The following is a 14792-nucleotide window of genomic DNA, read 5'->3' on the forward strand; positions in this document are numbered from 1 at the left end:
CTCAACTATGATTGCATAACAAAACCACACACAAAGATAAGGGTTTTTATACCCTTGTGGTCTTAACATTAGCCCTAAGATCAACCAACACATTTAATTAACTTAGAATGATAATCAAATCTTGATCTAATGAGAATAAATGCAATCCATCTCCAACTTGATCTCATGGGACCCCAATAGCATAACCTATAGGTTCATTGAATTGGGGAAGGGTCCAAACTATAACACACATTCTCTAAGAAGGGAGTCTATAACCAACTTGACTTCAAGGCCAACTCAGCCTCCCACCTTAGTTATTGTGCAAATGTGATTGACTTGTAATGCTCCACTAAGGATGAGGCTATGAAGCATTTTGAAGATATTGAATAAAACAATTAGTAATAGGAATCTCCAACCGTATATGTGATCTCTACATTCATGACTTGATGCTTACCTCAATAGGTTCAATTCAAGTCACAAACAATTTAGTCAGAATCAACTCTTTATCCACCTAATGTGATCATATATCACAAACACTTTTGTCAAGTGTCTTACACCACCAAATACATAAGAAAAGCCCCTAGCTTATACCTATTGGTTGTGTCCTAAGTTTTTCTACTAAAATTTAGTTCTATTAGAGCTAGCTTAACATCCTTTAAAGAATTTTCATGTGAATCAATATTGCATTTTATATCTATGGTCCAACTAGTCTTTATCGAGTGCTAAGTTTGTTATACTTTTGGAATATGCATCTTGTTGGACCTTGTTATGGTGTAGGCCTCTATTTTTTTCATTAATTCCACTTTAGAGGCTTGGGAGGCATTAGTGCCAAGTTGAAGCATCCTCTCAGTAGGGGTTGGGATCCCTACATCTAGGTTTCTATTTAGAGTAGACATGGCTATGTACATACTTGCAAGTCTTTGTGGCCTTCCCCAAATCTCCTCATATATGAATGCCTCTTCCATTACAACTCAAAAGTCCTTGGAAATGGTTCTATGAATAAGACTAGTAATCATAATTACAAGGTTGATCTCATCACCACAAATATGACATAGGGTGGGTAAATGGTTAAATCAAGGTGGACAATAATTTAATGAGGGTAGGTGTATGGCTAAATACAATAAATACAAGGATGTAGATATATATATTGGGATATATGAATAACATAGACATTAAATATATATGTGAAAATATGCATACACAAAAATAAACCAAAAGACAAGCATGTGCCCAACTTTATACAAATATTCTCCTAAAATAGACTCAAAAATATATGAAAAATGACATAGATATACAAATTTCACATTAAATTTTTAAATAAAAATACTTGGATTTGAAGTCATCCACACCACTCCTTTTTTTCAGTTGTACTTTTTATTTTAGTCTACAACCTGAAAAAGCACGCCATCTTTCTATATACTTCATCCCCACTAGAAATTGAAACTAATATATTTATTATTTTTATATATTTAAAGATTTTCTGTAAACGTTAACTAAATATCAATTATTGCACTATATGTATAAAAAAGAGGGGATGATTGTCCTATTTTGAATCAAATAGTCAAATAGCCTATTGGGCTTTTATCTTGAAAAATTATCTTGAATTTGTTGCCGAAACCAGCCATCTTTGACAACAGCAGACGTGGGCGAACAACAGCAGACGTGGGCGAATCGTTCACATGTGTTTTCTGGGAACTTTCCTAAATTGCTTGTGAAACCTATCCAGACAAAAATTGCCAGCAAGGAAGCGAAATAAAAAAATTCAAAATCGATGGACTCATTCTTGCTTTTTTCGCACAAGGGGGCCAATGCCATGGGCGATTCAGACCCCACAATGATTCAGCTCGAGAAAATCTCTCGTTTGTTGGAAGTTTACATTGAAAGAAATAAAAGCCATTTATAGGAGATTCTCTTCACAGCATAGCAGCACGGATACACTAATGGCTAGCCCCCTACTCTTGTTTCTACTGGTAACAGCCACCGCCTTTTCTTTCAGCAGTGCTGAGCAGAAGACCAGTTTCATCTTCAACCAGTTCGATGCCACAAACCCAATACAATACATTGAAGATGCCTCAATGCAATCCAAGGTGATTCGCCTCACAAATCACTCTGAGCGAGCCATTGGCCGCGCTTATTATGAGAAGCTTGTCCCCATGAAAAGAAACGGCTCTGTTATCTCATTCAGCACAAGCTTTGTATTCGCCATTGTTCCGCACCCTCGCTCGGGCGGGGGTGACGGGCTCTGCTTCGTCATGACGCCCACCACAGCTCTCAATGGCGCGATTGCCACTCAGTACTTTGGTCTCGTTAATACGTCCAGTGACGGTAAAGACTACAACCATCTTTTTGCTGTGGAGTTTGATACGATTCAGAGCATAGGCGTGGAGGACAAGGACAGTAATCATGTGGGCATCGATCTTAACAGCGTCAAATCGGTGGTGGCACAATTTGCCGGTTACAGGAAAGGAAACACATTGATGCCCATTAATCTTAAGAGTGGGCGTAATATAAGAGCCTGGATTGATTATGATGGTGCTTCTAAACAGCTCGACATAAGCATCGCAGCAATTGGACTGGCGAAGCCCGAGAAAGCCCTATTGTCCCGGAAAAATCTGAATCTGGATGATATTTTAGAAGACCACATGTACGTTGGGTTTTCCGCGTCTACAGGTGATGTTTTCACTTGTTTGTTTAGCGACTTGAGTCAGCTCCTATTTTCACTGGAGGATTAATCTCCTGGATTTTTTTTTCGTAAAGTTGAGACTTCAATTTTTTGGTATGCTGATTTTTCAGTCTGTTTGGAAGCGGCTGAAACCTTGCTCTAACTGCTAAGAATTTTACCAATTACAGCGACTACTTGATATATTTTTGAGGAACATTATGTTTGTGTTATTGGTGTATATTCTTCGGGTATTATTTTACAACTCCTTAGTTATGAAATCTAAGGGACAATTTAACTGGTTTAGCTCTTAATTTTCCTCAAGAGCACTGGCTTAGAGATAACCTTGTCTTCATGCTCGATTTCTCTGATTTTTAAACAATATCATGTCTGTTGGATTTCACCCGTATGTTTCATCTCAAATGGCCTGTGTAAGCTATTATTACAGGGTTATGTTTATTAATTTATCTTTACAGACTTACGGCTATCTAGCAAGCACTTTATGTACAGAATATATGATTAAGAGTAGGGTTCCCTGCAACCAAGTTAATTTATTTTAGGCCCTTCAACAGTTCAACTATACAGGGCAAGGAGGTTGAGTTTTGATGGCGACATCATTTCTGTTCTACAAACGACAGGTAGACCACATGGTGATCTCTCTATTCAAGCCCCTAAAGGCCCGGTGCTATTTATTGTACAAAGCATCCAAGAAATGAAATTTGGTTGGAAGAATAAAAACTTATGCAAGACTTTATGCCTTCCTGGCCTGTCAACTGAATTGCTACGACAAGAATTGGGATTTTATGTTTCAAAATTGTCAAGCATATACAAAATTGTTCGAGGAATTCACTATTTAATACAACCAAAATTTGAAAGGAATTTTGAATCGTACAGACCTCAGGTCAAATTTCTGTAAATCTTCTTTAGAGTTTTCAAATTGATATGCAAACTAGAGACAAGGTCTGAGACATTCTTCCATATAAAAACTGTGACAAATGGCACCATTTCGTTGATAGACATACCCGTAAGAAATGGTTTATAAGCCAAACTGTTTGAACAAAGGAATTGAACCGTCTATTTATGGTCATCTCTCCCCATGATCTGCCTGCCTCTCTTTTTGAATTAGCTCTCTTTACAAGTTGACTGTTAACTTTGAGGTGGTAGAATCCTTTTTTTAAGTTTCTTTTCCTTTAGCAGAGAACATTTGGGTTGTTGTGTGATGCAGAGAAAAGTAGAACATTCTTTGTATGGTCCTCAAGGACCGGATTAAGATTTTCTTGGGTTCTGAAATTGGCACTCTAATCTTTTTCAAAGTGACAACGAAAAGAAGTTAATGTAGTTACTGTTCTGATTCTCTGTTATTTTATTGTCTAGTTTAACTCATTATTATCAGTTAGGTTTCACATTTAAGTTCTTTATATGCAGTAACAGAGCAGTCTTCCTTGAAGCCACAGAGGTTTCCACATCAGACCATCTAAAGATGATAGGAGTAGAGAATTTTTGCTGTTATAAATACAAAAGTTGCAGATGACTCAGATGAGAGTTGTGGTTGTGGCCATGCATGCAGAAAGTAGAGATAAATAGAGTCATGTTATTTGTTGATTTCTATTTGAACTAAGCTTATTTAACCTGCAGCGGCAGAGGTTGTCTGCATCAATCCTGTCTGTGATGGCCTAGAGGGGAGTCCACATGAACTGGGGAAGAAGGGGTAGAAGAAATATAGACCCTTGAAGAAGTATTGATGAATGGCCTAGGAGATTAGAATTTCTTGAGGCTAGATTACCGCTGGATGCGTCCAAGGAAGAAAAGGAGAACATGGTAAATGCTAGGGCAGAAAAACCTATGGAGAGGCTCAATGAATTCATGACTAGAGAAATGTACAAGGTTTAAGTTGAAATATCTGACTTTAAAAGTGAACTCAACTTAGATTTGTTCCCTGAGCCAGAAAGATGGAAAAGTATTTTTGAGATGGAAGACATTGATGAGGATGGTATTAAAACGATGAGATTGCAGCGTCCAAATTGAAGTCGCAGCTCTATGGTGAGAGAATGTGTAGAGTTAAAGAAGAAGATAAGGAAAGTAAAAACAGACTATGGCCCAAGCTGTTGAAACATCTGAGAGTTTAATTCTTGCCTTCTGAGTACCAACAAAACACATTTAAAGAATATTCAGAACTTAAAATAAAGAAATTAGTCAGTGCAAGCTTATATGACCAATATATGAGGCTACAAACTTGTACAAATATATAGGAGAGTGAAGGGCAAGCTGCAATGCAATATGTAAGTGGCCTTAAGTTTCAACTTTAAGATGAGCTCGACTTGTTAGAAGTACCTTCTGTGGACAAGGCATGTGAATCTGGCTTAAAGGCAGAAGAGAAACTAAACGTGTAAGCAAAACAATGAGTAAAATAGACTAGATCAACTAGAATAGATGAAAAGATGATTCCTTAGGATCTACCATGAGTGAAGAGCTAGAAGCAGGCAAGAATGTAAAAGCTGACTCCCAAGGAAGCGGAGGCATTGGAGGTAACAAGGATAACAATGTTTGGGAGATCAGAAGCCCTTGAGACGTTTCATTTGATACAAAGCCTATACAGCCATAGACTGCCCACAAGAGTCCAAAAGGGAAATGGTAACCTAGGAAGAAAAATAATCCTTGACAAAGGATGTTGAAGTAGAGATGGTACAAAACTTGATGCTATGAAGAGCCTTGATATCTAGGAACAAAGAGGCCTCAGATGTTGATTGGAGGAGAGAGCGTCTTTTGAACAAAATGCATATGCTAGAAAAAAGTTTGCAAGGTGATTGTAAATTGTTAATTTACTGGCAATATGGCGAGTACAAAAGTAATTAACATATTACAGCTTGTTTGTATTCCAAAAGGTAACATTACAAGATTTCTTGGTTGAAGAAGGATCATAGTGTACTTGTGGATAAAGCTTGTCCTTTTACTTTCAAAATTGGTCCTTGTGTGGATGAAGTGTTATGTAATGTGATGCCCATGGACGTGTGTTGTTTGCTATTGGTAAGATCCTTGCAATCTGATTAGAAAGCAATCCATAATGGTTGGGAGAACTTTTGTGATGCACAACACAAAGGAAGGAAACATCTCGTAACATTATGGAAAGAGGAAGGAGCATTTGAAATGACAACTTTGTCTCTTCCATTCAAAGCCATATTTGAGCTTGTAGAGAAGAGCATAATTCAATATAAGACAAGAAGGGAGTTAGAGACATGCTCAGGAGCCAAATGTGGCACGGTACAAACAAAAAAATGATGAGAAAGAAGTGGATCTGCATTGATACTCCACTATCGAGGTTAAAGGTGTGCTTCAAGAGATAGATGAGGTTTCAGTTGATCGTTTCTGTCATTTGAAGAAAACATTGGAAGAACCTACTAGTATGTCTCATGGGATCGAAAGGTTTGGTGAGCTGTAGGAGTATGAGCAAGATCTTTGAAATTCTTCAAAAATGTTATCAAGAATCTGGTCAAAGGTGATAGCCTAACAAGTCCGAGATCAGCGATCTGAAGCCTGATTGGGGCAAAGCAAGGAGTTTCAATTGGTGGGTAGTAGCAATAGAGATTATTTTTCAGATCTAGAATAGTGACTGCACATGGTTTTGAGCTTGACAGCCCAAACTGATGGTAGTACCTGCACTGGCTTGCTCGACCTTGGTAGGGCAAGGGTTGGAAGGACAATTCATGTTTTATATCAAGCCAGGTATTTGCTAGAGAATACTTCGAATATAAAACTATTGGAAGGTGCTTGTATTCACGAATTTCAAGATGAGGCTTATCAAATCTGGTTGTTCTGAACCCAGAGGCTCAGAAATCTTAAAAGATGGGGAGGATGATGTAATTTACCATTTATAGCAGCCTTCTCTCTGAAGCCATCTGTCTGTTTTTTGGGCCCTGCAACGTTTAGAGGTTGAGTGCTTACTGTCGGGTAGTGGGTTCCTTTTTTTAAGTGTTTATTTTTCTTTTTAAGCAAAGTGTGTATCTTTGAGGTGCGGAGGAAAAGAAGAGCATTATTATCATGGTCTTCAAGTGCTGGAATAATTTTTATGATTTTGGGATTTTCAGATGTAACCTTTTTCGAATTGAGAATAAGAAGAAAATGTAGCTGCTGTTATGATTCTTTGTTTTTTAATTTTCTAGTTTAATTTTCTATCAGCTAGTTGTTGCTTTTTTTGTATCTGTCAGTAGAGAACAATTTGCAACCATACTGGTGACTGCATCACTGTTGTAGTCAGAGACATTAATTTGAAAGTTTTAAGGTACTTTGTTAAGCAAAAGCACCGACCATCTATGGCTAGCCTTACATGTGTCTAGTCTGTCTCAGTTAACTTGTCTAATTGGATGATATGCATAGAAAACTACCATTGATAATTTCACCACCAGGTATAGTAATCCATGGTACCTAGAAGGGAGCCTCCTGGAATGAAATGAATTTCACTGTTGGACCCAGGTCAGCTTTTACTTTAGGGTGGCCTTCAAATTCAAAGGTGCATCCATCAGGTGGTATGAGACCCAAAATTTGAAAATTCTCCACCCTCTCATGCTGTTGTATTTTTAATTTTTTCCTCTCGCTAAAGATAAGTGAGTCTAACTGTGCACCTGTGAGTGCTCATTTTTCTTAGGTCTACAGAATTCTGACAAAAAATTCAATTAAGGCCTAAATAAATCCAACAGCGGTAGAATTCTGAGAATTTCCTATTGAATTATTTTGTTTACAAATTTGGCATGGCTTGTGTGTGTTCCCATATTTAGCATCCAACCACATTTAAGGCTTTTGAAACTACAACTTCCTTTAGAGACGGGCTATCTATTATTTACTTGGTTGGTTTCCATATCCTATGCCTGCTCCAAGGCTTTTCGTTTGCCACACTGAAAAAGGATGCTTAACGTTTTTCCATTGAACTTTGCTAATTCGGTTTGTTAAAAGTCTCTCATGTTATACTGGCGGGCCTATTTGTTGGAAGAAGCAGATATTTGCTATTAAAAAAGAAAACACAATGTTAGAGCATACTTCTTAGAAGATTTTTTTTTAAAATTATGCTTAAGACGTTTCTGATGCAATTGTTTCTAGATCTGCGTATTACCTTTTTGATTTCGATTGAGAAAGAATGTGAAGTTATATCTTGAAAAGAATTTCAACTTTACAAGCCTCTCTCAGTTTTTTTTCAGTTTGGGAGGATACTGATTTATATTGCATCATCAGGTAGTTCTCCACTAGTTGAGGATCATTATATTCTTGCATGGAGCTTCACCACCGGCAGCAGCAAGGCTCTGGACCTAGATACCTCACTTCTTCCTTCATTTTACATTAAAATCCCCAAGTTCTATGATTCTGCTAAGTTCAAAGCCACCGCTATACTATGCTCTGTAGCTTTCATCCTGGGACTCGTTCTTGGCACATTTTACTGGCTTAGAAGGATTGACTACATAGAATTCTACGAGAAATGGGAACTGCAGTATTGGCCACACAGATTTAGTTATCGAGAACTCAAGCTTGCCACAAAGGTAGATATGAAAGATGGACTAACCTATGACATCCACAAGTTTTCAGCAGCCTGGCTTCCATTTTCCTGCAGATAATCCAAGCACATTTTTTGAAGTTATAAATGTCCTTTTATATCTACTCACATGTTCTGTGGGCAAACTCAACAAGCTACATGGGCTATTTGAACTTTCAAGATAATGAGGGCTTGCCATTTTGTAACTTTATTTTTTATTTCAAGTTCTAATCTAATTGTTGAAGCAATGCTCAAGTTTGAAAAGCCATTATTAATAGGCCTTACATATCTGACCGTTGTGGTCTGAAGTAAATGTTTCTTTCTCATGCGTTTATTTTCTTTGATGCGAAACAGCTTACTGAAAAACAGATTTACCACTGTGTTATTGCAGGGTTTTAGGGATGACAATCTTCTGGGCACTGGGGGCTTTGGACGAGTATACAGGGGCACTCTGGCCTCTGGTGAAGAAGTTGCTGTCAAAAGCATCACTAAAGACTGCACAGAGGGAATGAAAGAATTCATCGCAGAAATCTCCAGCCTTGGGCGACTGCAGCACCGGAACCTGGTACCTCTCAGGGGCTGGTGCAGGAAGAACAAACGCCTCTTCATCGTCTATGACTACATGTCCAATGGAAGTCTTGAAAAAAATTTGTTCTCTCTAGAATTGAATCTTAGATGGGATCAGAGATACAATATTCTCACAGGAGTGGCTGCAGGGCTGTTATACTTACATGAGCAGTGGGAGAAAAGAGTGGTGCATAGGGACATTAAATCCAGCAATGTGTTACTGGATCATGATCTGAATGGTCGAGTGGGGGACTTTGGGTTGGCAAGGTTATATGATCACAGTGAAAAACCCCAAACTACTCATGTTGTGGGCACGCTGGGCTACATTGCACCTGAGCTTATACATTCTGGTAAGGCCTCTTCTTACACAGATGTCTTTAGCTTTGGGGCTCTTATGCTGGAGGTTGCATGTGGAAGGAAGCCTGTAGATCCTTGTGCTACGCAAGGTGTGATTTTGGTCCAGTGGGTTTGGGATTTGTATGCAAATAATAGATTACTAGATGCTGTTGATGAGAGGCTTGGGGATGATTATGATAAGAGGGAGGCTGAGATGGTGCTAGCATTGGGACTTTTTTGTACAAACCCTAATCCACAGGAGAGGCCTAGTATGAGACAAATTCTGCAGATACTGTGTGGCGAGGCTGCTTTGCCCTTGGATCTTCATGTGCCCTTGGCTGTGAAAAATTTATACATTGATATGGGAGACTCAAATTCAACTACTCCTCTACTTCATTGCAGCTCACAGAATGATGCTGTTAGGGAAATTTCATCTGTGAAGGATATGTGATCAAATGAATGAATCAGCAAATGTTGGAAATTAGACTTCTCCATTGTATAATAGCTTGGGACTGCAGTTTTTATCACTGTAAATACCATCTTATCAGTTAAAACATCAATTTTTGAAGAATCACAGATTTTGATGTTGGTGGGCCAAACTATTCATCAACATTCATTTTGTTGGTTTTAATTTTTTACATTTTGTTCCAATACGATGCAATAAATAGTTGTCTTGCTTTTATTGACCAGCCTGTTTTTAAGAGGAAGTTTTTCAACACGGCAATGAAGAAAGCTGGAAAACTGCCTGAAACCTTGCAGCAGTTACCCAGAGTTGAAGACCACCCTTAAGCTAGTTCTCTGCAGAGAAGACACTAAGAAGGACGTACAGATAGCTTTGGAACACTTTTTCCAGCCGACCGCCCTTTATAATAGTAGGCCCCGAGCCGGTCGAGCGAAAGTAACCTGACACATTTGGATCGAATGAATCTCCTCCAGATCCACGCTTCCCTTTCTTTCTATTCTTGCTACTGGCGCGAGATAGCGGTCTAAGTTGTGGTGACCCAGCATCAGAATTGACCATCCCTATGACTTGACACACACAACTTCATTCTTTGAGAATTCAAAAATGCATCTACACATCCAGTTGGGATTTGCAGGACACACACATCTGGACAATAACAGATTCGTTGTACTTCTCGCAGTCCAGCTAAATAACCAATCTTGACCATTTCCTATCTGGCTAGAACTATTCTACAAGTTCTGTCATCTATTATGAGGCATGTCAAATATTAGTGCATCTCTCTGGCTCCTCTGTGTCAGTTTCCTTAGACAACTAAGATTGATTTCTTTTTTCTTCAAATGCCATGGATGCTATCAGCTGAAAGGAACTTTTTTCTAAGTCTCGTTTTGGTCTGACTCTTCAACTGTTGCAACTCTTTCACATCCTTCTTCAAATTCTCTTTCTTGCTGCATGGTGAGTTTCAATTCTTTTTTGTGGTCCCACCTTTTAATGATCCCTGGTCTTTTGTATCTTGAACATGATAAAAATGCCATTTGCTGCTTGATGACTATTTTGATCCAATTGACACCATTGCACAAGATTTCTTCAAGGCCCAATTGGAGTCGAAAATTACTATATTGTCATCAATACCACAAGTTTGAAATGCCATTCTCCTATTTTTTGTGCAATGCAAAATTTAATTTTGTAGATTGATCATTCTTTAGATAGTCAATGCTTATGTTCTGCTGTCAATGCTTCTATTACATTAACACCATCTTTATGGCTTATGAGTTTTCTCTCTCTCATTTCTATAGATATTCAAATACTTAATCAAATCTCATACCATCCACCTACATTGTAGATTCCGTTAAGGTCTGTTTCTTAGAAATCACGCTTGTTAGCTGTTAAATAAATATCTACCTTTTCAAGTCATAGCTTAGAGGAATACGTCATTCTTTTTTCTAGTTTTTTCTCACATTTCTCTAGTTCTTTACCGGATTTTACCTCTTCTTTGCTCCAATATTTTTGTCTTGGATTCCAATATGCTTTGCATGAGAAGCAATGTTTTTATCTTCTAAGCTTATTTTTTATATCCTCATTTTTCACAACTAGAAGTTTATTGTAATGGAAATTATTTCTAGGTACCGACTAGACCCCTAGTGTTGTAGATTCAAATGATGGCTTCTTGAGGCTTTGGTTTAATACCATTCTTTTTTGCAAGGAATCAATTCACACTCCTCAAGAGCTTCTTTCAATTTATATTTTTCATTTTCCTTTCTTGACCTCCTTATGTAGTTATACAAGCCTCTTTCATTTGGGTTTCATTTGGGTTCCTATCTCTGTACAAGTTCAAGCAATTATCAAAGGAGAATGGAATTTTGATAATATCAGGCATGTGCTGATACTCCTCAAATATTCGAAGAGCTGCAAGTTTATATCCTTATTTTGTATTTTTATATTCTCCCTTTGAAGAGGATTTATATCTTCTTTGAGTGAGCCTCCGTTCTTATTATTATTGGCCTGTAAATAACTCGTTCTACCATATGAAAATGTAAAGAATGATCCCAGGATTCACAGCTTGATTAGAAAACCAGTTTTGATGCCACTGTAATATATTGGACTAAATATCAATGAAACATATTCTTTAATACCTTGACAAAGTTTGTTTAAATTCTTGAATTTAATCCAGTTCTACAAAAACGACAAATTTCCTTTATATTCTCATTAACCTTATACTCAAATTCACAAATGAGATTACAAATGGAAGGTAACTTCAGATTAATACGTTTTAATCAGATTTGGTAAAAACTCAGATCTCTTTAATGTATACACAACAAACCAAATTTAATTATTATGACTAGCTCTTACAAACCCAGTAAATAGAATTTTGGATTTATGTGTTTTACCCAGGTTTGGTCAAGACGATAAATCTATCAACATCAACACTAATAGCTCAACCTTCTTCACATTTCACAATTCACTAATGCCCAAACTATCAATCAAAGACGCAAAGATTCAAGATAAATAACATGGCATTTCCAATTTTGCTGTTCTGAATACGTAACACTGCAAAATTATAACACATTGACAAATAGTATGCTTACTCCCTTGACAGCTAGAATGTATATGACCTTGGAACTCTTGCACAACTATCCCTGTGCTTGAGTAACCAAAGGGTTTTAATTCTTTGATCTCTACAAAGATGAGATTTTCATCATTGGATTTGATTATTCAAACACTAATGCTTAGAACAATGTTGGCTAGGGTTTCATCTTCGAAAGTGGCCTATAAAACCAAAGTATTGAGATTCTTAAGGATGCATACAAATGTCATGGGGAGTAAATTCATTCATGGTTGTTGGCCCTTGCTGTGAGTATTAATGAAATCTATTGATCAATGGGTGCAAGGTATAAAAGAGCTTGTGAAAAATTATATGTGAGTTCACACCATTTAAGCTCAAACAATGTTTCTAGGTGGAAAACCCCTTTTAGAGAAGTTGCATGGTCAAATCTAGCATTATTGGTGCTTTTGTGTCATATCAGAAGGCAATTGAAATGAAAAACATAAATTGGCATGTGTTAGAGCTTGGGGATCGAGGATATTACATGGCACATGCCATAGTTTGCGAGTTGAGAATCAAGGGAAGGTACATCGAAGTCTGAAGCTTCAATAAGGGGAAATGAAAGGGTGTGTTGAGATAATGGGTGTTGCACACATTGCATAATATTGTTATATTATATTATTCTATTTTATTATGTAATGTTTCACCTAGATGGACATGCAACATTTAAAGATTCTCATGAGATATACTTGATGAGTTGTATTGTAACATTGTGATAATATTTCATGTAATTATTTAATATTGGGAAAAAGAATTAAATTTCTAATATTAAATGTGGGGTCAATGGGTTAGGTAACACATGGTTTATGTAATACCACTTGGTGGTTTTGTGAGACTTGTTACTATATAAGCAGCCACAAGGGTAGTTGTTGGTGTGAGAAAAGTGAGAAGACAAAAGACAAAAAGGGAAAGAGTCGAGCGGGACAAGGCTTGACAAGTTAGCCAAAAGAGCATTTGTGAAGGTTGGAAGCATGGGATGGGATGTGTGGATTCATGCTTGTTCTTGTAGTGCCTGCCCCTAAGTCGCATTTTAGTCTTCATTGCCAAACTCTTTTAGGCCAGTTTTATACTTGATGTTTAGTAGCATTACTTTGAGATTATCAGATTTTGTTTTACACTCAATTTATTATATGATGAGATGACTTGGTACTCTATATTTCATGCATGTATGATGATTATTCAATGTTTTCAATTATCAATGATGATTAGTTATATGGTTTATTATCACACGTGCTTTCTTATGGATACTTACCCCATACTGCATGTGTATGGTGTGCGTGTTTGTTTTCTTTATGTATGGTGTTTCTGATGTGGTTAAGGAAGGGAGTCGTAGTCACCTGCTAGTCGGGATCTACACGATGCACCACTTCCTGCCATTTTCTGTTTAGCTTAGAATATTGTGTCTGTACATGCGTGAATTGTATGCAGGTTGCAGGTATCGGGTATCGACTTCCCTGAATTGCCAGGATGAGCGTACCCTATCGCATTATCTCAATGGTAAGAGAGGGGAGATAAACTCTTAAGTCCAAATCCTAAACCCTTTAGCCAATTGTCCTAATTGATAATTAAGACAAGTATCTGAGTTAAGTACCCTCCGAATGCATCAAATGATGTTATTTCATGATTATAACCCTTTTGTTTGATTTGGTATGTGTTTTACTATGTTGAGTTTTCGTATGTTGCTTTATGAGTCCTTGGTGTATTTTCTATTAATTAAGTCTAATTAAAAAGGTTAATTAATGATTTAATTTAATAGAGAATTAATATGATATCTTTAATATTTAATTAATTAAGAAATTAATTAAATAAAAGAATTAAATTTGGAAATTAAAGTTCAAAGATAAATTTAGAACAGGATAATATTTATTTAATTTAATAATAATATATTTGGAGTTCATTTTTAAATAAATGCTAAATATTACTGTTATTTAAATTAATTAAATATGTTATCAATTAAGTTCTAAAATAAATTAAAAGTTGAAAGATATTAAATTATTAAGAATTCTAGATCACATGATCTAAGCATGAGTTTAAATATGAGAATTAAATTAAAAGATTAAATAATAGAAATTAATAACGTTATTTTAATTTCATAAAGTGCACATGAGATTAAAGTAATAAATTAATTTAAAATAGAAGTCAAGTGGTATATTAAATAAAGTTATTTAATAATTCAACTTAATGTGCATGAAAGTTGAATGCAAAATAAAAGAAGAAATAATAAAAGTTGATTTGGAGTTAACTCAGTTGTGCAAAGAGTCTTCTCGGGTGAACGCACAATTAAGTGCCCTAGTTTGAGGAGAAAACTTCTTATCACAACTTTGGGGGTTCATTTTTTGTGACACACAAATTTGGACGGAAATTTTTGGGAGACAACTTTTGGAAGCGAATTTCAGAAGGCTGATACCAAGAAAGATTTCCAGAGGAAAGTTATTGAAGGGGAGCGAATTCTCTCATAGTTTTTCAAGGATTTCGTATTAGCATCAGGATCAGGTAGGGTCTTGTGTTTGATCGCTGATCATTTACGCAATTTTCTTATTTCTTGTCTTCTTCGTGTCTGTGGATTGTAGATCTGAATTCTCTACGATGAATGTTTAAACATTACAATATTGGAATTATCAGATGCTTGTCAATAAACTTCTGTATACATGAGATTTAAATGGGAAAGGGTTGA

At 36.7% G+C, this 14792-nt stretch overlaps 1 protein-coding gene across 1 annotated transcript; it reads left to right on the top strand.

The window, feature by feature from the left end:
- The first annotated feature begins 1611 nt into the window (after positions 1–1611).
- LOC149538129 (L-type lectin-domain containing receptor kinase IV.2-like) lies at positions 1612–9627 on the top strand. The gene is made up of 3 exons (XM_089799506.1): positions 1612–2649; positions 7859–8160; positions 8545–9627. The coding sequence occupies exons 1-3, from the start codon at positions 1920–1922 to the stop codon at positions 9505–9507; spliced, it is 1995 nt and encodes a 664-aa protein (XP_089655632.1). The 5' UTR covers positions 1612–1919; the 3' UTR covers positions 9508–9627.
- The last annotated feature ends 5165 nt before the right edge of the window (positions 9628–14792 follow it).

The sequence above is a fragment of the Cupressus sempervirens genome, chromosome 9 (genome assembly GCF_028749045.1).
Source record: "Cupressus sempervirens isolate cs-2001-9-10 chromosome 9, ASM2874904v1, whole genome shotgun sequence".
Taxonomy (NCBI): domain Eukaryota; kingdom Viridiplantae; phylum Streptophyta; class Pinopsida; order Cupressales; family Cupressaceae; genus Cupressus; species Cupressus sempervirens.